The 25,075-nt window shown below is 47.2% G+C and overlaps 2 protein-coding genes across 5 annotated transcripts; one reads left to right on the top strand and one right to left on the bottom strand.

Annotated features, from left to right (window-relative positions):
* Positions 1-1,111: 1,111 nt before the first annotated feature.
* TPGS1 (tubulin polyglutamylase complex subunit 1) lies at positions 1,112-5,641 on the bottom strand. 2 transcript variants are annotated; one of them, XR_014027674.1, is made up of 3 exons: positions 5,278-5,641; positions 2,547-3,172; positions 1,112-1,186 (listed from the first exon to the last, which is right to left on the bottom strand). XR_014027674.1 is itself a non-coding variant. In XM_081337285.1 (2 exons), exons 1-2 carry the CDS (start codon positions 5,619-5,621, stop codon positions 2,641-2,643), a joined length of 876 nt encoding a protein of 291 aa, XP_081193411.1. In that variant the 5' UTR covers positions 5,622-5,641; the 3' UTR covers positions 2,481-2,640. The 2 variants fall into 2 exon arrangements, 1 of the variants encoding a protein (XP_081193411.1); XM_081337285.1 differs by lacking the exon at positions 1,112-1,186 and having other exon boundaries at positions 2,481-3,172.
* Positions 5,642-6,224: 583 nt separating this feature from the next.
* LOC308664343 (uncharacterized protein) lies at positions 6,225-23,848 on the top strand. Of its 3 annotated transcripts, XM_081321510.1 has the most exons (4): positions 6,334-6,414; positions 13,471-13,618; positions 17,346-17,404; positions 20,809-23,848. In XM_081321510.1, exon 4 carries the CDS (start codon positions 20,816-20,818, stop codon positions 21,503-21,505), a length of 690 nt encoding a protein of 229 aa, XP_081177636.1. In that variant the 5' UTR covers positions 6,334-6,414; positions 13,471-13,618; positions 17,346-17,404; positions 20,809-20,815; the 3' UTR covers positions 21,506-23,848. The 3 variants fall into 3 exon arrangements, with proteins under 3 accessions (XP_081177638.1, XP_081177636.1, XP_081177637.1); XM_081321512.1 differs by lacking the exon at positions 13,471-13,618 and having other exon boundaries at positions 6,225-6,410; XM_081321511.1 differs by lacking the exon at positions 13,471-13,618 and having other exon boundaries at positions 6,345-6,414.
* The last annotated feature ends 1,227 nt before the right edge of the window (positions 23,849-25,075 follow it).

The raw sequence follows: 25,075 nt of genomic DNA, 5'->3' as shown, positions 1-25,075 counted from the left end.
GAGCAGAGTTGCCATCATGGGCATACCGAGATATGCCCATCACTATCTGCGCCATTGCATTCTGGGCCCGAGGAAGCTTGCAAGCAGTCTTCAAGGGCAGCCCCATTTAGTGCACTTTGGAGTAGTCAAGTGAAGAGGTGACTAGGGCATGAGCGGCCATCTGGAAAACCTCCTGATCCTGCCACACCAGATAAAGCTGCCCAAAAGCCTTCTTGGCCACCTGCTCATTGAGCAGCAGCTGTGGATCCACAAAGACACCCCCCCCAAAAAGAGAAAGAGTTGAAGTCCACAAGTCATAAAAGGACCACGTTTGAAGACCCCTGGCCTACAAGAAGGACAGCCCCTCCCCTCCTGGGCTCTCAGCTAATGCAAAATCTGAAACCTGGGTGGGCATAATTTGGAGAGAGGTGCTCCCCCACTTAGGGCCCACCCATGTCTTGGTTAAACATGGCACCTGCATCCATATATTACTAAAGCTTTCTTGTTTCTCTGCTTGTAACCATCAACTGGGCAAAACGGTGAATCCTAGGGCAGGGGTAGGCAACCTTGGCTCTTTTATGACTCGTGGACTTCAACTCCCAGAATTCCTCAGCCAGCCATGCTGAGGGGAAAGGGAGAGGTTTCCAGGCTGAGCCATGCTGGCTCAGGAATTCTGGGAGCTGAAGTCCACGACTCATAAAAGAGCCAAAGTTGCCTACCCCTGTCCTAGGGCAACAATTAATCAAACCAACATACCTCAAAGGGGCTAACTTACAGAATGAGTTCAAAATCTGGAGCCCGGGACTCCTGTGGGATTGAAATTTGGCAAAGCTGGGGCAGTTTCAGCGCCGCCACGTCCAGCTGAGGTCATGTGATTGTCATGGGCATATGCTGGCTCTCTTCCCCACTTCTCTCTGCCCGCTGCAGCCCATTGGCTGGGTGGCAAGGCACGCTGTGCAAGCAGCAATTGGCTGCACTGGAACCACGGCTGAAATCTGCTTTTTTTTTACGGTTCTGGACGGTGAGGGAAGGATGAAGGAGCAGTTCGGATGCCTGCTGGCTAGGTAGGACTGGCGGGGGGGGCTGGTGGTTGACCCCCTCTTCCTCCATTGCAGAGATGCCGAAATGGAGAGTGGGGAGTGGAGGTTTCCTTCTGCTCAGCAGCTCCCTTTGTTCTCCCTTCCCCGCAGCAAAGTGACAGGCAGATCTGTGGGTCAGGTGAAGAAGAGGAGGAGGAAGCTTCATTGGGAGAAGGTTGAGGGCTGGGTGGGGAGGGGAAATGGACCCAGACTATATTACACACGGAAGGAAGGCTGACCCCGTGGCTCACAGTTTGCCTAGTCCAGCAGTGTCCAACCTTGGCGATTTTTAAGACCCGTGGGCTTCAATTCCCAGAATTCCCCAGCCAGCCAGGCTAGGGAACGCTGGGGAATTCTGGGAGTTGAAGTCCACGAGTCATAAAAGTTGCCAAGGCTGGACACCTCTGGCCTAGTCCGCGAAAATATTCTCAAAGAGGGCAGCCTTAATGCACACCGACGGGGCGTTCCAAAGCAGCAGCCACAGCCGCAGAGGATGCCACCGCCAAGGGTCAAGGGGAAAAGTCGAAGGCTGAACAAATGGACAATGCTTTCAGGGTCCCATCATACCTGCCTCTGCCTATCCCATTGCTTTTTCCTCCTATGCCAGGATACACAGACCTAATCCGAGGCTCGAACACCCCCGGACTGTGAATGCCCAAGGACATGGTGGGGGAAGTCTCAGCTGGAAAAGAACCCCTTTAAATCTTCATAAGCTCTCTGGGTGACTGGGCCAGCCTGTCTCTCCCAGCCTAATCAACCTTATAAAATTGTCACTGTGGGGGAGGGAGTGCTCCAGCTGTTGCCTTGAGCTCTTGAAGGAAATCTAATCAGGAAGTGAACCAGTAAATAAATAAAGGTAAAGGTAAAGGTTCCCCAGCACACGCGTGCTAGTCGTTTCCGACTCTAGGGGCCGGTGCTCATCTCCGTTTCAAAGCCGAAGAGCCAGCGCTTGTCCGAGGACGTCTCCGTGGTCATGTGGCCGGCATGACTAGACGCCAAAGGCGCACGGAACGCTGTTACCTTCCCACTGGAGTGGTCCCTATTTTTCTACTTGCATTTTTTACGTGCTTTCGAACTGCTAGGTTGGCAGAAGCTGGGACGAGTAACAGGCGCTCACTCTGTTACGCGGCACTCGGGATTTGACCCGCCAAACTGCCGACCTTCTGATCGACAAGCTCAGCGTCCTAACCCACTGAGCCACCGCGTCCCTTAAAGTAAATAAATAAGAACCCATAATAAATACGGTAAGTAAACAAATAACAAGAGGGGGTTCCAGACTTGGGGCATACAGACTAGGGATAGGGAACTATGGCCCCTTTAAGGACCGGTGGACTTTAACTCCCAGAATTCCCCAGCCAGTATGGCTGGCTGGGGAATTCTGGGAGTTGAAGTCCACCGGTCCTTAAAGGGGCCACAGCTCCCCACCCCTGCCTTAAGATGGCAGTAGCCCGGCTGAACAGTAGAAAGAAAACCGGTTCTCCTCCTTGCCTGCAGACCAAGCCAGTGTCCATTTGCGCCCCGTAGCATCAGAGACTTCTGCCGCTCAGGAAAGTCGAGGGAACCGCCACTCTGCTCGCCGGGCTCAGTGAATCGACTTCACTTTTGTAACAAAGATGGAGGAAGCCCTCTTGAGGAACTCGTCCTTCTTCATGGCCGCGCTGGCCTTCCTCTCCAACAGGGCCCGGTCCATAGCCATTGCCAAGCAGTCCGGCCTGAGCTTGGATCCGGCCTCCAAGCAACGGATGGGAGGAGAGACGTCGGCTAGGTGGAGAGCATCCTCCAGCGTACCCAGCACGGCTGTGCAGACCCTTTTGTCGGCGGCGCCCGAGCCGTTGTCCAGGGCGTCGTAAAGACCGTCTGCCTTGGCCAGGAACTCCAGAAGGATCAGGCAGGTGAGGACCCCGTAACGGAAGAGGTCAAAGGGCACTGCTTCCTGGTCCCGGCACGAGACTTTCTGCAGGAGGGGCTGCAAGGTCTCGTCGGAGGCGCCCCGGTCTTGGCACAGTAGGCGCAGCAGCTCGCTGTAGGTCTTCCCGTCGACGCCGGCTTTCTTGCCCTTGACCCTGGCACCGAGGGCATCGTAGGCGGAGTGGACGTTGTTGTTAAAGGCCGTCCTAATGGAAGAGGGGGTGGGGGGAAATGAGCAATATTAAGGGATGGTCTCAAAGCTCTCGGAGCTGCAAAGGCCCTAAAGCAGGGGTCTTCAACCTTGGCCCTTTTATGACTTTTGAACTTCAACTCCCAGAATCCCTCAGCCAGGCACGCTGGCTGAGGAATTCTGGGAGTTGGAAATCCACAAACCATAAAAGGGCCAAGTTTGAAGACCCCTGTATGTAATGCAATGTAGGGCAATTTAACTTCAACTGGGAAAAGCAAAGAAACTGGGAACTTAATTTCAGTTTTAACTTTAGAAAATGGCGTAAGCTTTGCTGAGTTTTTGTATGTGTCCCATGATTCTGATCAATTAAATAGGATTTAGGCATTGGCAAAAACATTTCTGTACTTCTTCCTAGGAAACGCCGTACAGATAGTCCTTGACTTACAACCAGTTGTTTAGTGACCATTCGAAGTTACAGCAGCACAGAAAAAGAGGGACTTACAACCAATCCTCACACTTACAACCACTGCAGCATCCCCCAAATCATGTGATCAAAATTTGGTATTCATTTAAGATAGTTCGAGCATTCTGGGGTCATGTGTTCACCACCTTTCCATTTGGCTTCCGACAAGCAAGGTCAACGGGGAAAACTGTATTTGCTCAACCACCGCATGATTTTCTTAACTGCAGCAATTTGCTTAACAACCATGGCAAAAAGGTCATAATATAAAACACAACTCATTTTACAATCACTGTGCTTAGCAATGGAAATTCTGGTCCCAGTTGTGCTTGTTGAGACTTGCCAAAAAAGCTTATGCTTACTTTATGTGACAACTAACATGTGATACATGTCAGCTGAGAAAAGTCTTATATTTTCTTTTACTTATACATTAACATAAGGTAGAATTATTTTAATTGTTACTTCTACACATAAAAATGGGAGACTGCCCAGGGAAAACACATTACATTTGCGTCGTGCCGAGAAAAATATGCTTGGAGTAGACATATTTGTGACTTGGCTTTGGCCAAAAGTAAATCAAGTAAAAAGCAGAAAATTAAAGAAATTAGTAATGATTTGATCTGGAGAGGTGGCTATCAATAAAAATTAATATTATTCACTGAAACTCTGGCTCATGGTTCATAAAATACTGTACTTCGTTGAAGGATACTGGTGTTTATGAAAATGGTGAGATAAAGGGGAATATTTCTGGATTACGGCTAACAGAATATATTGAATTTCTTCCAACTCTAATCTTTAGCTTTTCCTGTAAGATGCAAAAGCAAGATATTTTATTCTGTAAATTTCCTTTGTTAATAAATCCAGTTCTCTTTTCTTTCTTCACTTTTCCTCCTTCTTCTTTTAGAATTTTAATCTCAACATAAAAACCATCTAACAGTCCTGAGTGGTTGATGTGATATTTCCCCTCTTTTAATACCCAAATATTTAGCACATTGAAAATTGAAGTAAAATGTCCTTAGTCACTGACTATGCTTCCCGCTTCCCCATTTATTAAGATGTAATAATTTTAGCTGATTATACTGCAATTCTTTATGATGAACCATGTGATTTACACCATGCGTTATTTTAAAGTTTTAATCATTATAAATTATGTTTTGTAACGTAGGCAGTATAATTGTAAAATGGGTGAATCATTGTGCCTCGTAGGAAGAGCTGGTAGCAAAAAAAAGAGGGGTGTGCTAGCAACTTTTCTGAATAACACGTTTTATTAAAAGCACCAGCTTTTGTGAGATGAACCCTCACTTCATCAGATACGTTGAGTGGCTAGTCTGATGGAGGATTTAAATTGGCCAAAATGGGCTACAAAAGCCGAGATTTGTAGCCTACCAGGCTCCAGATGGACCTCCCGACCCCCTCACAAGTTTAGCCCAAACCGACAATTAAAATGCAGTCAAAGTTCCTGGTGCGGCCCAGCACAATCCGTTATTTCCACGTCCTTGCTGTGCCTGCCTCGCCCCCCCCATGTTTGGCCGCTTTAGAGAAAAACTACATTTCCCAATGAGCCCCGCGGGCGGAGTCTCTTAGAACCACCCGTGGGTCGCCCCGTTGCATCGTGGGGATCGTAGTTCTGCCCCTCGCGCGCGGGGACTCTTAGCGCCTACCTGTGAGAATGGTGGGCTAAGCCCAGGTACCACAAAGCCCGGTCGAGACTGAGCTGCCGCTGCGGGTCCCCGCCGTCCGACAAGGCCTCTGTCGCCGCCTCCGGGCTGCTCTGCATCAGCTTCTCGAAGTAGCCGGCCAGGAAATCGACAGGCTTCTCCGGCCGGGCTTCGAGCACTTTCAGGAGAGCCTCTCGCACCATGTCGGTCACGCCGGACTGCAGGAGGAATTCCGCCTCGCCGTCGGCGACGCCGTTCGCTGACAAGGCCGACCGGCCCTGATCTGTCCCGGCTGCTGCTGGTGCCGCCGCCGCGGGGGACGAGCGCCTTTTCTCGTTGGCCGCCATTTTGGTTGAGGGCACTGTTTCCCGCAGGCTGCCATTTCGACTGAGGTCTGTTCGTCCGCCATCTTAAGTGAGGGCCCCCTCTTTCGACGCTCCTTCCCTCCCCGGGAGCGCCATCTATAGCCAGCCAGAAACTGGTGTGAGGTCATGAATCTGTCTTATGAATGGCTTCTAAAGCAGCAAAAAAGGGGGATTAATTATGAACGGGAGCAAAGAAGGCGCCCTCCAAACTTACTGCCATTCCCCACGTAAAAGTGAAGCGGAAGCGCACCTTCATTCTGAAAGCGTCCCAAACGTTTCAGCCATAGAGATTAGAAGAGGCTAGAGTGGCCCCTTATACAGCGGGGGGGTGTCTTAAAACCTGGCCCTTTTAATGACTTGTGGACTTCAACTCCCAGAATTCCTCAGTCAGCGTGCCCGGCTGAGGAATTCTGGGATTTGCAGTCCACAAGTCATAAAAGGGCCATGTTTGAAGACAGCCCCGCCCCCCGCCATAGAGCAAAATAGAGAGCATCCTTGTTTTTCCGTCTTTACCGGAAGTGTAGAGGCATTTCCGTTTCCGAAATCAAACCGCTCTAGGACTCTTCTAACGTCTCAAAACCCGGATGTTTCATCGGGGAAATCTACGTGCGTATCTCCCCATCTAGCTTCGCCGTCTCCACGTTTAACCTTTTCCCGTGTCGGCTGCCTTTGCGAAGGACGTCTCGCGAGAGTTGAGAGAGAGGCGGAAAACTCGACGCGGCGGTCCTGAAGCTGGGGATGGTCGCTTCTGGAGCGCCTGGATGCGGGAAAGTAGGTGAGGTTGCTGGGCTGGAGGGTTGCGCTGCAAGAGTCTCCTTCCTTCCCTCCCAGAAGAGATTGGCAGAAACTTGGAGAGTCCCGAAGGTGCTTTTTCAGGAGGCAACTGGACTTTCTTGTTTTTTTTTCTATGAAGACGTTTCGCTTCTCATCCCAGAAGCTTCTTCAGCTCTGACTGGAATGGTGGAGAATGGGAGGATTTATAATCCTTGCAGACAGCTGGTCATTTGCATTCTTTCAGAGGGTCGTTGAGGCCACCTGGAGGTTTACCTGTGTCCAAACAGCCTGCGACCATCTTCAGCAGTGAAGGGACCCAGGGCAGAAAACATCCTGCAGCCAAAAAAGCTCCGCTCCCATTTGCACTCCCTCGGGTGCCCTTGAGGACACAGGTAAATCTCCCAAGTGGCCCTAACGACCCTCTAAAACGGGGATGTGGTTGCAGGAGACTGAAAAAGCCAAAAAGGTGAGCTGGTTGCCAAGCGCCCAAATGCAATCACGTGATTTCAGGGTGTGTGGTGTGTGTGTGTGTATGTGTATTATCAAGTGCAGGAAATCAGGAGTCTAGGCAGCTCAAATGAATATATTTATTCTACGTACTACATACAAGAATCTGAACTGCTAACGGTCAATGCAAACTGGCCTTGGATAAGAGTCAACGGAATTCAAGGTGGGCTGGACTCAGATCTCCTGTGGGCACAAAGGACTCAAGACCGGTAACACGTTTGACCCCCTCCCTCAGGCTCAGCCTGGTCATCTCCTACCCGTACACGACCATTGTAACTCCAAAAATGGATCATGAGTAGCTCTGAGAAGGTCCGTCATAACTTTGAACGGTCCTGAAGCGACCAGTTGTAAATTGAGAACTACCTATACTATCTCGAGCTCCTGGTAGGGAAACAGGACCACCCCTTTAGCAAATAAATTTGATTGCATCTTTTGGGGGATGTGTCTATGGACAACCAGGTCGTGCTTTTTCCGGAGGCAACTGGATTTTCTCGTTTTTCTTTGAAGACGTTTTGCTTCTCAACCCAGAAGCTTCCTTCAGCTCTGACTGGATGGTGGGGAAGGGAAGGATTTCAGGAGAAGTGAAACTTCTTCAAAGAAAAGAAAGAAAATCCAGTTGCCTCCTGAAAAAGCACCTTCGGGACAACCATGACTTTGGTGACGGAGCATCTCCATAGATATTTAGCTATGCGCTTTGGGATGGACACCCTTCGAATGCTGCGGGAGGGCGAACGGATTTCCAGAAAACATTGCAAACTACGGGAACCGTTTGCACTTCAGCTTGAGATGAAGACAACACAGGCTCATCCCCAACAGCCTGTGCCCGTTTTCCAACAGGGAAGGGACCCAGGGCAGAACACAGCCTGCAGCCAAGAAGGCTCCACACCCATTTGCACCACTCAGGTGACCCTGAGGACGCAGGTAAGCCTCCAAGGGGCCTCAAGGACCCTCAAAGAAGGCAAATGACCAGCTGTCTGCAAGGAGTATAAATCCTTTCTGTTCCCCACCCTCCAGTCAGAGCTGAAGAAGCTTCTTGGATGAGAAGCGAAACGTCTTCAAGGAAAGACAAGAAAGTCCAGTTGCCTCCTGAAAAAAAAGCACCTTTGGACTTTTGGGGGATACCTGGACCTGCATTCCCCAAGTTGTTTTAGGGAGCAGTTTTTCTTCTCTTCTTTCAAACTGTTGAGCAGCTCACTGGCGGGAAAATTAGACACTTTTGTGCAACGTGCAATTAATATATGGACTTTTGTCATCCAAAGTCTGTAGAATTCTGAAGCCGCTGAAGGGTGACCTTTCATTTACGGCAGGGGTCTTCCAACGTGGCCCTTTTGTGACTTGTGGACTTCAACTCCCAGAATTCCTCAGCCAGCATGCCTGGCTGAGGAATTCTGGGAGTTGAAGTCCACAAGTCATAAAAGGGCCAGGTTTGAGGGCCCCTGCTCTAAAAGGATGTAAATGACCAGCTGTCTGCAAGGAGTATAAATCTTTCCATTTCCGCCCCCCCCTCACCATCCAGTCAGAGTTGAAGAAGCTTCTCAGATGAGAAACAAAACATCTTCAAAGAAAAACAAGAAAGTCCCGTTGCTTCTTAAAAAAGCACCTTTGGGACAACCATGACCTGGATGACTGAACATCTCCATAGACCAGACATGTCAAACACAAGGCCCGGGGGCCAGATCCGGCCCGCGAAGTGGTTTCATGTGGCCCACGAAGCCATCCTGGAAACAGTGAGGGAACGGTCCCCGCTGCCTTGGCCCTGGCCCAGAGACCCACCTTCTGCCAGAGACCCCCAGATCTGCCCCACTTCTGCCCAGGCCCCCATAGGCACCCTTGATGCCAATGATGTAGAGCTGGCCACGCCCACCCAGTAGGCCATACGCATTCTAGCCACGCCCACCCAGTAGGCCGCGCCCACCCTGGCCACACCCACCCGGCCCCCCGAGGGCAACCACAATGCTGATGTGGCCCTCAATGAAATTGAGTTTGACACCCCTGCCATAGACCTTTGGAAGAGTCTTTTGGCATCCGCAAGAAGTGCTCTACCTTCGTTTTGTCCTCCAGGTCCAATGGCTTCATTTACACGACACGTGGAACCTGGAGTTTGCTGAACCATCCATGGATATGTCTGTGTAGATTCTCAGTCATCCAGGTCATGGTTGCCCCCCCCTGCAAGGTGCTTTTTCAAAAGGCAACTGGACTTTTTACCCTTCACTTCTCATCCAAGAAGCTTCTTCAGTTCTGACTCGCTGGTGGGGAATGGAAGGATTAACCCGACTTACAACAGTTCGTTTAGTGTCCGTTTGAAGTTACAATGGCTCTGAAAAAAGTGAATTATAACCATTTTTCATGCTTACGACCGCTGCAACATCCCCATGGTCATGTGATCAAAATTCAGACACTTGGTGACTGGTTCATATTTATGACGGTCACAGTGTCCTGGGGTCACCTGATCCTCTTTTGTGACCTTCTGATAAGCAAAATCAAAATATTAGAGCCTTGGTGGAGCAGTGGGCTGATGCCTCCTTAAGTAACACCAGCTGCCTGCAATTAGTGCAGGTTCGAGTCCCACCAGGCTGAAGGTTGACTCAGCCTTCCATCCTTCCCAGGTAGGTAAAATGAGGACCCAGATTGTTGGGGGCAATAAGCTTTGTAATAATGCTGCTTGGGGTGTGTGTGAAAGCCCTAATAAGCAGGCATATACATAGAATGAAGGCTACTGCTAAGCTTCTAAGCCGCCCTGAGTCTTCGGAGAAGGGCAGGATATAAATGGAATTAAAATAAATAAATAAAATAAGTAAAATCCATGGGGAAGCCACATTTACTTAACAGCCAGTTTACTAACTTAACAACTGCAATGAATCACTTAACAACTGTGGCAAGAAAGGGTGTAAAAAGGAACAAAACTCACAACTATCTTGCTTAGCAGCAGAAATTTGGAGCTCAATTGTGGTCGTAAGTCGAGGATTCCCTTATATTCTTTGCTGTCATCTGATCGTCAGCACTCTGAAGATCGATTGCTAAAGTTACAGTTGCGAGAAAAAGTATGTGAACCCTTTGGGATTACGTGGAGTTTTGCATGAATTGGCCATAAAATGCGCTCTAAACGTCATGTAAGTCACAACAATAGAAAAAAACAGTCTGCTTAAAATAATACTACATAAACATTAGCTGTTGTCATGTTTTAATTGAACATAAGATGGAAACATTCACAGTGCAGGGTGGAAAAAGTATGTGAACTCCTAGCCTAATGACTTCTCCAAGAGCTAATTGGAGCCAGGAGTGAGCCAACCTTGACTCCAATCAGTGTGATGATATTGGCTGTGTTGCTGACAGCCGTCCTGCCCTTTAAAAACACACACCTGTTTTGGGTTTACTGGTCTCAAGGAGCACTGTCTGATGTGAACCATGCCTCGCAGAAAAGAACTCTCAAAAGACCTACGATCAAGAATTGTTGACTTGCATGAAGCTGGAAAGGGTTACAAAAGTATCTCCAAAAGCCTTGATGTTCATGTGTCCACGATAAGACAGACTGTCTACAAAAGGAGAAAGTTTAGCACTGTTGCTACTCTCCCTAGGTGTGGTCGTCCTGTAAAAATGACTGCAAGAGCACAGCACATAATGCTTAATGAGGTAAAGAAGAATCCTAGAGTGTCAGCTAAAGACCTACAGAAATCTCTGGCACATGCTAACATTTTTGTTGACACATCTACAATAAGGAAAACATTAAAGAAGAATGGAGTACATGGGAGGACACCACGGAGGAAGCCATTGCTGTCCAAAAAAAATACTGCAGCACATTTGAAGTTTGCAAAAGAGCACCTGGATGTTCCACAGCACTACTGGCAAAATATACTGTGGACAGATGAAACCAAAATTGAGTTGTTTGGGAAAAACACACACACTATGTGTGGAGAAAAAAAGGCACAGCACACCAACATCAAAACCTCATGCCCACTGTAAAACATGGCGGAGGGAGCATCATGGTTTGGGGCTGCTTTGCTGCCTCAGGGCCTGGACGGATTGTTGTCATTGATGGGAAAATGAATTCCAGAGTTTATCAGGACATTTTGCAGGAAAACGTACGACCATCTGTCCGCCAACTGAAGGTCCGCAGAGGATGGGTGATGCAACAGGACAATGACCCAAAGCATACAAGTAATTCAACAAAACAATGGCTTCAACAGAACAGAATACGCCTTCTGGAGTGGCCCAGTCAGAGTCCTGACCTCAACCCAATTGAAATGCTGTGGCATGACCTTAAGAGAGCGATTCACACCAGACATCCCAAGAATATTGCTACACTGAAACAGTTTTGTGAAGAGGAGTGGTCCAAAATTACTCCAGATCGTTGTGCAGGTCTGATCTGCAACTACAGGAAACGTTTGGTTGAGGTTATTGCTGCCAAAGGAGGGTCAACCAGTTATTAAGTCCAAAGGTTCACATACTTTTTCCACCCTGCACTGTGAATGTTTCCATCTTATGTTCAATTAAAACATGACAACAGCTAATGTTTGTGTAGTATTATTTTAAGCAGACTGTGTTTTTCTATTGTTGTGACTTACATGACGTTTAGAGCGCATTTTATGGCCAATTCATGCAAAACTCCACGTAATCCCAAAGGGTTCACATACTTTTTCTTGCAACTGTAACTCTAACTCTAGTATGGAAAAATGTATAAAAATGGGAAGGAAGGAAGGAAACTCTAGTTAACTCCAACAACTTTCAGAGGGCTAACAACTAGATGACTGCAAGGAATATAAATCCTCCCAGCCTCTACCATTCAGTCAGAACTGAAGAAGCTTCTTGGATGAAAAGCGAAATGTTTTCAAAGAGAAACCAAAGTCCGGTTGACTTTTAAAAAGCGTCTTCGGGATTACCTAACAGATAGGTTAGGTTTGACATTGTAGGCCGCCCAGAGGCACCTTGTAGCGAGATGGGCAGCAAACAGATTTAATAAATAATAAAAAAATAAATAGGAAATAGGGTTCCCGTAAGAGCCTAGCCTAATTTAGCAGGGTTGATCCCGGGCGCCTGAACTCAGCCAGTTCTTTGTTCTGGGAGAAACGGTCCCAGCAGTCCATGGCATGACTTCAGTGTTGCAAGACAGCCGGCAAAGCTTCTTCGTTTTCCAGGTGTTGGGCTACTCCTCCTGTTCACCCTGGCAGGGGATGATGGTGTTGCCTTAAAACTCAAGTTTGCCTCGACTTGAAGGGACCGATTCTCTGATTTTGGAAGGGAAAGTGGTTTGTGAAGGTGGGGTTTCCCCCCACCTCCCAAAAATACGAATCGCCAAACAGTTCAAGCAAAAGAAAAAAGTTTATTAAGGCTCAGGCAATATTTATTCCTTTATTTATTTGTGCGTGCGTGCCCTGCCTTTATTTTTGTAAAACCGCTCAAGGCAGGGAAAATATCCAGTGCTCCTTCCCCCTGACCTATTTGGGGATAGAGAAACAAAAGATACAGTGAATATATCTAATGCATCAGACAGCAGAGGATTAGACAACAAAACATGTTGAGTTCATGTGAGACTTGAACAACAGGAAACATTAACTCTAGATAACGTTCCTGGCAAGTGGAAAATTTATGGATTCTGTTACTCCTTCCGCTGCAGCCCCCCCCCCCAAAGCATTTAGACTTGCAAGTGTATTCAAGGACTTTTGGAATACTTACGCTATTGTTTACTGACTGGAAAGGCAAGTTCTCCATCTCAAAAGAAATGACCTTGGCTAAAGAAGAAAAACAGGCCTCGACTGCTGTGTTAAAAATGCTAATATCATCTTCGAAAAATGCTAACGATAAAGTTTCAGATAAGAATTGGAACTGTTAGTCCTCCGTTGGGGAAATTACAGTATAGCCGGTGTTTTGTTTCTCAACCTAGGCAACGTTAAGCAGTCTGGACTTCAACTCCCAGAATTCCCCAGCTAGCAAGGGGGAATTCTGGGAGTTGAAGTCCATACTTCTTAAAGTGGCCTTAGTTGATAAACGCCGGATTGATCCAATGCAATCTGAGCTGTTTCCTACCATTTTAAAGCGCTGCCTCCAAGCCTAAGTTCAGATTTGTTTCTTTTCGAGGCTTTTAAATGCAGGCAGTCCTTAACAGCCATTAGTTTAGCGACCCGTTGAAGTTACAGCTGCATTGAAAAAGTGACTCGCAAGCTGTCCTTGCACTTAGACCGCTGCACCATCCCCACATAATCAAAATTTGGACACTTGGCAACCAGCATATAGGTAGAATAGAATAGAGCTGGAAGGGACCTTGGAGGTCTTCTAGTCCAGCCCCCTGCTCGAGCAGGAGAACCTGTACCATCTCAGACAGTGATGGAGTGCCCACGATTTCTGGTGGCAAGCTGTTTCACTGGTAGATTTTCCTCGCTGTCAAGACGTTTCTCCTTAATTCCACGCTGCTTCTCTCCTTGATCAGTTTCCAACCATTGTTTCTCGTCCTTCCCTTTGGTGCTTTGGAGAATAACTTGACCCCCTCTTCTTTGTGGCAGCCCCTCAGATACTGGAACACTGCTATCACGTCTCCCCTATTTCTTCTTTTCTCTAGACTGGCCAAACCCAAGTCCTGCAGCCGTTGTTCGTATGTTTTAAGTCTCCGGGCCTTGGATCATCATAGTTGCTCTTCTCTGAATTTTTTCCAAACTCTCAACAACTTTTTTGTGATGTGGTGAGCAAAACTGTCTGCAGTATTCCAGGTGTGGTCTTACTAGGGTTTTATAAAGTGGTACTAATACTTCGCGTGATCTTGATTCTATGCCTCTGTTTATACAAGCCAGGATTGTTAGATAATGGAGAAGAGCTGTTATTTCTCCCTATACAGAGAACAGGCAACAGACGGCAACTCGTGTTTTTTTTTTAATGGAAGCTACATACATTTTAGTGTAGATTTCATTTCTTGTAACAAAATAGAGCTATTTGTCACTGGTTACCATTGATGCTTCTTTAAAAAAATATGTGTGTATGTATATGTATAATCTATCCCAAATTTATTATCTTCAATACCCGATGCGGAGTCAAGTTTCTTCCCAAAATACATGGAAAGCAAGTCTCTAAGTCAGATGGTAGGTTAATGTTAGCTGCAGCAAGCCACAAAAACATAGTTTGAGACCATGGATGTATAATTGGGAAGCCTAGCCAATATCAATCATCACTACCACCACCACCATCGTCAAACTCTCAACATCTTTTTTTGTGATATGGTGACCAAAATAGTCTGCGGTACTCCAGGTGTGGTCTTACTAGGGCTTTGTAAAGTGTGAGAGAAAACGTGCAGAGCGTCGGCTCAAAATTTTTGCCCCTTTGTGCATGTCTGCGAAGAACTAGGAAGTATTGATTTAGGGTTACAGTTTATCCGCTAGCGAGTCAGTGCGTGTCTGCAAAGAACTAGGTCTAGGAAATATGGACTTAGGGTTTATACTTCAGTCCGTCAGTGAATTAGCATATACTGAACCCACCAATAACAAAGACGACCCATATCTGTTTCAGAATCCTCCACTAGAATCCAAAGCAGTTCTAGAAACATGGCAAGGTATAGATGAAATGAATGATCTCTACATGCAGAACTTAGTTCATGCTGTGACGATTATGTTAAGCTTCAGCTGAACATGTTTTAAAGTGATTCTTACTTGGTTGGAAACAATTGTTTTATGTCCGTAGGGAACTATTTACAAGTCTGGAAAGGAAAGCCCTTTTCTTTCCACTGCCGAACACTGAACTGGGTCTTTCGTTGTGTAGTGTCCTAAAAGACATAAATTTTGTGTGCTTTTGAATAAAGTCAAATTTAGGGTATGTATTTTCAGTAAAGGAGGTAATTAAGGGTCACCTGTGAAATGCAAGCTTTTAGGGACTTTCTGTTGGCAGAAACGCTGATTCTTCCGACACGTGTGATTTCCTGTTTGATGTAATGAAAATTATGTACCTCCTAAGGGGTACAGTCGAATCAATAGCTAATAGAAATTACAGCAGAATAAAACGATTGTGCATCCTTAAGGAGTCTTTTACGATCTTTTCCGTTTGTCACGATAGGACAGGGCTTCTCAACCGGGGCCACTTAAAAATGGGTGGACTTCAACTCCCAGAATTCCAAGATTGAGAAACACCGCTGTAGCATTGTGATATATACACACACATTAATGGCAACCCATTAAAATTGCAACAGAACAACTAAGATATCATGCATTATCCACCGAACTGAGCTACTGGCTATAAGGACCTGCCTCAACTAGATCTCCCAAGGAAACAGGCATTTTTTTTTCAAAAGGAACTTTCATTGAGAGTTAGTGATAGCGGGAAGGCAAAGCAAGGTCTGAAGATTTTGCGCGCAGAAGGTTACATCAAAATGCCCATTCGGGTCTCCTCCCCCCCCAGTGTCCAACTGTCCATTTGAAATCCAGCCAATCCATTTCCTCCCTATGCCTGAATTGCCTGCTGACGAACCTGCCATTCCTTCCCTCAAGGAGTGAGCAAATCAGTTGCAGAACATTTGGCCGTTGTTAGGAAAGCTCTGGATGAAGCCAGGGCGGCATATAAGGCCCCAGCAGATAAAAAATGGATGCAGCCTAAACCCTTTTATATAGGACAGGGGTAGGCAACCTTGACTCTTTTATGACTTGTGGATTTCAACTCCCAGAATTCCCGAGCCAGCCATGCTGAGGGGAAAGGGAGAGGTTTCCAAGCTGAGCCAGGCTGGCTCAGGAATTCTGGGAGCTGAAGTCCACGAGTCATAAAAGAGCCAAGTTGCCTACCCTTGATATAGAGGATAGGGTTTACCTCTCCGCTAGATTTTTACAGTCATTGCAACCATCCCAAAAGTTAGGGCCGAAGTATATCGGTTGCCAGATCGCTGAGGTAACCCAGGAGTAAATGCAGTACACAGTAGTTTGTATCTAAATGATGCTTTATATTACACTATATCTACAAATATACACTAGAAATAAAATACATACACATGGTGAAACAGCAAACTCCAATACACAGCAGTTACAGCAGTCGGACGAGAGAGAAAGACTCCAGCAAAAAACTTCCCTTTTATACTCAGACTCTTAAAGGGATACACACACCTGCTGAGTCATTCCTAGTATTGCATCATCCATATTACATTACATCTTTACATAATTACACAAGCTGTTTAGCCTGTAAATTATCATCCTGACATCGGTCCTTTTCCCATTAAGTGTATTATAAATCCTGTCACCGTGGAATTAGAACTCCCTAAGAGTTTACGACAAATCCACCCGGTTTTCCATTGCAGCCTGCTGAAACCCGAGATTACTTCTGCGTTAAGGCCTGCCTCTGCTGCTACCCCGTAACCTGTTATGGACTTTGAAATCAAGGACATTCTAGACTCTCATAAACATCATGGGTCCACTCGGTATTTAGTTTTCTGGAAAGATCTTCCTGCTTCGCAGAATGAATGGGTCTATAACATGGGTCCCCAACCTGCAGTCTGCAGCCCACTACCGGCCACGAAAATGGGGGAGGACTGGGTGCCACGTGGTGCAAAACCTCATGGCGCAAAAATGGCTGGAAACCGGGTGCCGCACAGCACAAAAATGGGGTGGTACTAGTGCCCACGTGGCAAAAACGGCGCGGTGGTAGCGAGTGTCACACGGGCGCTAGCATCACCCCCCGTTTGCGTCACGCATGCTCGTAGACCCATTTGTGTGCCTGTGCGCGCGCATAAAATGCTTCCTTCCCCTTTCCCTCCAGCCCCCCAACTGAGAGAGGTTGGTGACCCCTGGTCTATAAGAAGCACGTTAGAGCTCCTAAGTTGCTCAAACCGTTTCATGAACGATATCCCCATAAACCTGATTGCTAGGTGTGTGTTCCTCTTTTCCCCCCTTCCTTTTTCTTTGTTTTACAGGTGGATCTGCCGTTCTTTTAGGGGGGGCGTATGTCAGAACCCCCCAAATGTTTTCGCTGACGGTTTATTGCCTGTGCCTATGTATTCATTTTTCGGGGCTTGCCATTCTGTTGGAAGGAGTGGGGGGGGCCGCTTTTTTGTTGGGGAACGTAATTGCCTTGCTCTGCCTTGCCCTCCCTCCATGTGAAAGGAAGATGGTCTGAAAACATCTGTCTTGTCTCCAGACAATGGAGTCTGTTTTTCATTTCGCAACAGTCCCAGGCTCCGTTGCCTGGAGATAAAGGCAGATGTTTTCAGACCACGTTCGTTTCACACAGAGGGAGGGCAAAGCAGAGCAAGGCAATTACGTTCCCCAACGAACAAGCACATCCCCACCCCCACTTCCAACAGAATGGCAGGCCCCAAAAAATGAATACATAGGCACAGGCAATAAACTGCAAGCAAATCCATTTTTGGGGTGTGTGTGTGTGTGTGTGTGTGCTGACACTGGCGTTTTGTTCCTGTGACACCGATCCACAGCCACAAACCTTCTCTTTCCATGTTGGTGTCTTCATTTTTAGGTCACGGAATATTTTCCCTAACCATTTGGTCTCGGGAGCGGGATTAGACGTGAAAGTTGGTAAGTATTGGGGGACTGTGGGATGGGATACCGTTTTTCGACTGCCCCCTCTTTCTCTTACTGCAAAAGAGAGTTTTGGTAAAATGGAGGTGCAGGAGAGGGGCTCAGTGGCCCCTTGCAGGGAAGTTAGAGATCAGCAGCTTGTGGGGAAAAAAAATTGATCCAGGGCACGAAGGCCTGGAGACTAAAACATACGAAGAATGGCTGCGGGACTTGGGTTCGACCAGTCTAAAGAAAAGAAGAAATAGGGGAGACACGATAGCCGTGTTCCAGTATCTGAGGGGCTGCCACAAGGCAGAGGAGGTCACATTATTCACCAAAGCACCAGAGGGAAGGACGAGAAACAATGGTTGGAAACTGATCAAGGAGAGAAGCAACCTGGAATCAAGGAGAAACTTCCTGACAGTGAGAACAATCAACCAGTGGAACAGCTTGCCACCAGAAATTGTAGGCGCTCCATCACTGGAGATTTTTAACAGGAGACTGGACATTCATCTGTCTGAGACAGTACAGGTTCTCCTACCTAAGCAGGGGGCTGGACTAGACGACCTCCAAGGTCCCTTCCAGCTCTATTCTATTCTAAGGTAGACTAAGGGGATTTAGAAAGATCCTTCCCAGGCAGTTTCCGGATTCCTTTGCCTTACCCAAGGTTTAGTCCCTGTCTTACCACCGTTCGTTTAGTGACTGTTCAAAGTTACAACAGCACTGGAAAAAAAGTGGCTGATGACTGTTTTTCACACTTACGGCCGTCGCAGCATCCCCAGGGTCACGTGGTCAAAATTCAGAAGATTGGCAACTGACTCATGTTTATGACGGTTGCCGTGTCCCAGGATCACGTGATTCCCCTTTTGCGACCTTCGGGCCAGCAAAGTCCGTGGTGGAAGCCAGATTCACTTAACAACCGTGTTCCTAACTTCACAGCTGCAGTGATGCACTTCACAACTGTGCCAAGGGAGGTTGTAAAATGGGGCAAAGGTCACTTAAAACAACTGTCTTGACAACATAAATTTGGGGTGGTGGCTGTAAGTTGTGGGCTACCTATATGCCTCCTCCATTTGCTTTTTCCACAACTTCCCTGGCTGAAGAATTCTGGGAGTTGAAGTCCACAAGTCATAAAAGGGCCAAGTTTGAAGACCCCTGGTTTAAACCAATAGTTGTGAGGATTGCCTGCATGAATGATGATGCTGATGTAAGGCACACTGTGATTTTTTTTTTTTGATACACAGATGTTAGCCGAATTGCATTCTGTCATTGGCTTATCAAGTCATGCAAAGGCAGCCGTTTGCGACCTGTGAGTTGCCTTTTCCAGCCGTGCCTTTACAGATTGTCCTCAGCTTACGACCACAACTGACTCCCAGATTTCTCTTGCTAAGCAAGACACTTTAAGTGACTTTTGCTCCATTTTACGACCCTTCTTGCCACAGTTGTTAAGTGAATCGCTGCAGTTGTTAGTAACACGGTTGTTAAACGAATCTGGCTTCCCCTATTGACTTTGCTTGTCAGAAGGTCGCAAAAGGGGACAGCATGACCTCGGGACACGGCAACCGACACAAATAAAATGCCGGTTGCCAAGTGTCCCCATTTTGATCACATGGCCAAGGGGGATGTCGCAATTGTGCAAAAAATGGTTCTAAGTTGCTTATTTTCAGTGCCGTTCGGACAGTCATTAAATGAAAGGTTGTAAGTCAAGGACTATCTCTAGTCACTCACTCACTTTTGGTGAACATGTACCTGATAATGTTAATCCAGTTCACAAAGTGCCTATGGAGGTTCTCCGTCATCCAGGTCACGGTTGTCCCAAAGGTGCTTTTTTTTTCAGGAGGCAACTGGACTTCCTTTGTTTTTCTTTGAAGATGTTTCACTTCTCATCCCAGAAGCTTTTTCAGGTTCTGACTGGATGGTGGGGAATGGGAGGATTTATACTCCTTGCAGACAGCTGGTCATTTGCATTCTTTTAGAGAGTCATTGAAGCCACTTGTCCTCAAGCTCACCTGAGTGCCGCAAGTGGGTGTCGAATCTTGTTGGAACCCTCTGAAAGGACTGTGTTGTAGACTGGAGGTAGATGATTTATTTATTTATTTTATTTATTAATGGGATTTATATCCCGCCCTATCTCCCGAAGGACTCAGGGCGGCTAACAACAAAACATATAATAAGTACAGAAATTAAGATAAAAATAAAATTGAGAACATCTGTGCAATAAATTAAAATTAAAAATTAAAAATAAATTAAACATTGTAAATATAATTAAAATGCCTGTCAGTCCAGGTCAGCCAGGTGGAAAAGGAGTGTTTTGAGGCCGCGGCGAAAGGACTGGAGATTTTGGGCCATCCGAAGCTCAGGGGGGAGCTGATTTCATAGGACTGGCGCTCCCACAGAGGCCCTCCCCCTGGGGGTCGCCAGCCAACATTGCCTAGCTGACGGTACCCTGAGGAGGCCTTCTCTGTGTGAGCGTACTGGCCGATGGGAATTCGTTCCCGGCAGCAGATGGTCCTGCAAGTATCCCGGGCCTAAGCCATGTAGGGCTTTAAAGGTAAGTACCAGCACCTTAAATCTCACCCGGAGGGCAACCGGTAGCCAATGCAGCTCACGTAGGAGGGGTGTAATATGGGAGTATCGGGGTACTCTGCACCAGCTGAAGCCTCCGGGTGGTCTTCAAGGGCAGCCCCATGTAGAGAGCATTACAGTAGTCTATACGGGAGGTAACGAGTGCGAGGGTGACTGTACGTAGGGCATCTTGGTCCAGAAAGGGGCACAATTGGTATATTAGGCGAATCTGGGCAAATGCCCCCCTAGCCACGACTCCAATATGATCTTCAAAACTGAGTCGTGAATCAGATGATGTCGTATCCCTCCCCCTCTGTTGAGAGAGGGCTGTTCAGTTTTGACACAGATGGCCTCTTTGACTCCTCTTTCAAACCAGCGGTCCTCTCTGTCCAAAATGTGGACTCTGCTGTCTTCGAGAGAGGGGCCTTTTGTCTTTCAAATCCAGATGGGCTGCTGACTCTTGTCCCGATGGGTCTGAACAGCCCTCTCTGAACAGGGGGAGAGATATGACATCATCTGTCTCCAGTCTACAACATGGTCCTTTGAAGGCTCCACACACATTCGCACCACTCAGGTGACCCTGAGGTCACAGGTAAGCCTCCAAGTGGCCTCAACGACTCTAAGAAGGCAAATGACCAGTTGTCTCCAAGGAGCATAAATCCTTCCCTTCCCCACCATCCAGTCAGAGTTGAAGAAGCTTCTTGGATGAGAAGCGAAACGTCTTGAAAGAAAAAAACAAGAAAGTCCACTTGCCTCTTGAAATGGCATCTTTGAGCCAGTCCACGGAGATTTTGGCTGCGAGAAATCCGTGAAAAGCGTTAAAAGGTGCGCTGCGGCCTTTTGTTCTGCTTTCCCAGGCAATTCATGGACCCCCGACTCAGCCCTCCCAAAACCCGGCTGCGGAAACGGAGGAAGAAAGCCGTCTGGAAGCCAAAGAGATGTCTCCCGCCGGCTGTCCCCGACTTACAGCTCCACCACTGTGACATCTGCGGGAAGGACATCAAGCACCAGTCCAATTTCCGGGAACACCAGCGCATCCACACGGGAGAGCGCCCGTACCAGTGCAAGCGTTGCCAGAAGACTTTCGTCCGGGGCGCCGACCTCATTAAGCACCGCCTGGTGCACTCGGCCGTCCGGCCTTTCCGCTGCCGGATCTGCGGGAAACGGTTCAAGCTGCAGGCCGACCTGGACAAGCACGGCAAGGTGCATTCGGACGAGGCCCCCTTCCCCTGCCACTTGTGTCCCAAGCGGTTCAAGCGATCTTCCTGCCTGGTGAAGCACCTGCGGATCCACACCCAGGAGAAGCCCTTTGCCTGCTCCCACTGCAGCCGGCGCTTCAAGTGGGAAGCCTCGGTCAAAGAGCACGAGCGGGTCCACACGGGCGAGCGCCCCCACTGCTGCGACCAGTGTCCCAAAACCTTCACCCACCGCTCCACCTTCCTGCAGCACCAGCGCACCCACCAGAAGTACCCCGCCTTCAGCTGCAAGCACTGCACCAAGTCCTTCAATCACAAATCCAACCTCTTGAAGCACGTCCGTCGGTTGCACTCTTAGGCAGAGGTTCCCCAACCTTTTGGGGGCACCAGGGACCACTGGCTCCGTAGAGAAAGGTTTTTCCACAGACCGGAGAGTGTGTGGTTTTGTGTGCTGCCTGCATCCCACGGACGGGGCTTTGCTTGTTTGTGCGGACCGGTTGCTGGCATGCCGTGGGCCGGTAGCGGTCCACGGACCAGGATTTGGGGACCCCCACTGTTAGGGGCCAGAGGGTGAGTGAGGAAGGGATCCACAAGTGACCCCCCCACCTCCTCTTTCAAGACTTTGTGAGATGTGCAACGGCTTTCTTCTCATTGGCAAAAGCTCAAACGAGACAGTTGTCCCTAAATGTCTTGTAGAAGAAGTTTGTTGTTGTTGTTAGTTGCGAAGTCGTATCCGACCCATCGTGACCCCATGGACAACGTTCCTCCAGGCCTTCCTGTCCTCTACCATCTTCTGGAGTCCATTTAAGCTCACACCTCCGGCTTCAGTGACTCCATCCAGCCACCTCATTCTCTGCCGTCCCCTTCTTCTCTTGCCCTCAACCTTTCCCAGCATTAGGCTCTTCTCCAGTGAGTCCTTCCTTCTCATTAGGTGACCAAAGGATTTGAGTTGTAGAAGAAGCAGCAGCAGATAAAAATGGAGGCGTTCCCTTTGACTGAGGTTGTTACCTAGTTGGGTAGTGAAAGGTCCACAAGAAAACCACCAAGCTCAGAGACCACCCAGGACTCCCCCCCCCGATCTTTTCCCGCCCCTTTGCCAAAATTAGCGCGTTGTGTTCATTTGTACAAAGAAGTATGCTTCTCATGAGAGGAATTTTGATCACATGAGCATGGGGATGCTGCAGTAGTCATGTGAGAATGTGACATGAGTTACTTATTTCATGCTGTTGTAACTCACTAAACAGATGGTTGTAAGTAAAGGACTACTTACCCATTTTGGACATGGTAAATGCCACCTCAGGTTTGAGCAGTAGTGCAGAGGTCTCCAACCTCTCTCAGTTGGCGGACCGGAGAGAGCGGGAGAGAAGCATTTTACGCGCGCACGCAAACACACAAACGGGGCCACGAGCACGTGCAACGCAAATGGGGCGGTGCTAGCACTCACGTGACACTCGGTAGCACTGCACCAGTTTTGCCGTGTGGGCGCTAGCATTGCCCCATTTTTGTGCTGTGCAGTGCCCGGTTTTCGCACCACGTGCTGCCCAGTTTTCCATGTGTGCCGCCCACTTTTTGTGTCGCCCGCTGCCCGGTTTGTCCACATTTTTGCACTGCACGCTGCCTGTTTTCACACCATGCGCTGCCTGGTTTTCTCCCATTTCCGTGCTGTGTGCCATCCGGTTTTCACGTGCCCCGCCTGGTTTGCACGCCACCCGGTTTGCCCCCTGGTTTCTCCCATTTTCGCACCTCGCGCTACCTGGTTTCCCCCCATTTTCACGCCGGGCAGCACCCAATTTTTGAGCCGCCCGATGCCCAATTTTCCATTTTCATGCCGCACACCACCCAATTTTTGTGCTGTGCGCCCCCGTTTGCATGGCGGAGGTAGCACGAGTGGGGGTGAGTGCACTTAGCCTGTTTCGCAGTCCGGTGGCCAGTAAGCCACGGCTTGGTAGTGGGCCACAGCCCGCAGGTTGGCGACCCCTGCTGTAGTGAGCTTTTATATACTTTACGATGCCTTCTTCCTTCGGTCTACCACCATGTTGTGCCTTTTTTAACCTCACCCAAAAATACGTATTATAATTCTTGTAAAACTGAGTGTTTCCCTTTGCTTGAGCATATGAAACAAAAGCCAATCAAATGAATCCTAGAAACAATTTGTCATCAATGGCCAGTATTTTGGCACCTGGGTACCCAGTTTGAAAATCAGTGGACCAAAAACTGATTTTGGTTTCCTCTGATGGATCTGAGGGTTTCAGAAAGTCTTTTTTCCCAGGTTTTATTTTCTGGGAATCTAAAAGTATAGGGCAGTGTTTCTCATTTTAAGATGTGTGGACTTCAACTCCCAGAATCCCCAGCATGTTGGCTAGGGAATTCTGGGAGTTGAAGTCCCTGCATCATAAAAGTTGCCTCGGTTGAGAAACTAGGGGTTTTTCGATGCTACATTGCAAGGAAATGTAGAAAATTGTTTTTATGCTCAGTGAAGGGGTGGTGTAGTAATTCTCATTATTACTGGATTCAATGTTAGCATGGTGTAGCAAATGTGATGATTGATATTGGCTAGGCTTCCCAATTATACATCCGTGGTCTCAGTCTAGGTTTTTGTGGCTTGCTGCAGCTAACATACCATCTGACTTAAGAGACTTGCTTCCCACCTATTTTGGGAAAAAACCTGACTCCGCATTGGGTATTGAAGATAATAATTAAATTTGGAATATATATATATATATATATATATATATATATATATATATATATATATATATATATATATATATATATATATATATATTTGTGTGTGTGTGTGTGTGTCTGTATATATATATATATATATGTGTGTGTGTGTGTGTGTGTGTGTCTGTATGTGTATATATATATATATATATATATATATATATATATATATATATATATATTATGTGTGTGTGTGTCTGTATGTGTGTGTATATATATATATATATATATATATATATATATATATATATATATATATATATATATATATATATATATATATATATATATAAAGGTAAAGGTTCCCCCGCACATGCGTGCTAGTCGTTTCCGACTCTAGGGGCCGGTGCTCATCTCCGTTTCAAAGCCGAAGAGCCAGCGCTTGTCCAAGGACATCTCCGTGGTCATGTGGCCGGCATGACTAGACGCCAAAGGCGCACGGAACGCTGTTACCTTCCCACCATAGTGGTCCCTATTTTTCTACTTGCATTTTTACATGTTTTCGAACTGCTAGGTTGGCAGAAGCTGGGACGAGTAACAGGCGCTCACTCTGTTACGCGGCACTCGGGATTTGACCTGCCAAACTGCCGACCTTCTGATCGACAAGCTCAGCGTCCTAACACACTGAGCCACCGCGTCCCTATATATATATATATATATATATATATATATATATATATATATATATATATAGAGAGAGAGAGAGAGAGAGAGAGTGTTTTGCATTTTTTTTAAAAAAGCATCAATGGTAACCAGTGATAAATAGCCCTATTTTGTTACAAGAAATGAAATCTACACTAAAATGTATGTAGCTTCCATTAAATTTTTTTTTTACAAGTTGCTGTCTGTTGCCTGTTCTCTGCATAGGGACAAATAATAGCTCTTCTCCATTATCTAACAATCCTTTGGTTGTATAAACAGAGGCATAGAATCAAGATCACGCAAAGTATTAATTCCGCTTTATAAAACCCTACTAAGACCACATCTGGAATATTACAGCCAATTTTGGTCATCATATCACAAAAAAAGACATTGAGAGTTTGGAAAAAATTCAGTGAAGAGCAACTAAGATGATCCAAAGCCTGGAGACTAAAACATACGAAGAACGGCTGCAGGGCTTGGGTTTGGCCGGTCTAAAGAAAAGAAGAAATAGGGGAGACATTATAGCATTATTTCCGTATCTGGGGGGCTGCCACAAGGC

Source organism: Vipera berus (genome assembly GCF_964194415.1).
Source record: "Vipera berus genome assembly, chromosome: 1".
In the NCBI taxonomy this organism is placed as follows: Eukaryota; Metazoa; Chordata; class Lepidosauria; order Squamata; family Viperidae; genus Vipera; species Vipera berus.
This window is presented reverse-complemented; position numbering and strand designations above follow the sequence as displayed.

What these genes read in the sequence shown, in the direction of transcription:
- TPGS1 (XM_081337285.1), bottom strand. Translation starts at nt 5,621, where the DNA reads ATGGCGGCCAACGAGAAAAGGCGCTCGTCCCCCGCGGCGGCGGCACCA. An exon ending in TTAGCCCACCATTCTCACAG is followed by an intron (nt 3,173 to 5,277) that starts GTAGGCGCTAAG and finishes CTCTTCCATTAG; the next exon opens with GACGGCCTTTAACAACAACG.
- LOC308664343 (XM_081321512.1), top strand. Translation starts at nt 20,816, where the DNA reads ATGGACCCCCGACTCAGCCCTCCCAAAACCCGGCTGCGGAAACGGAGG.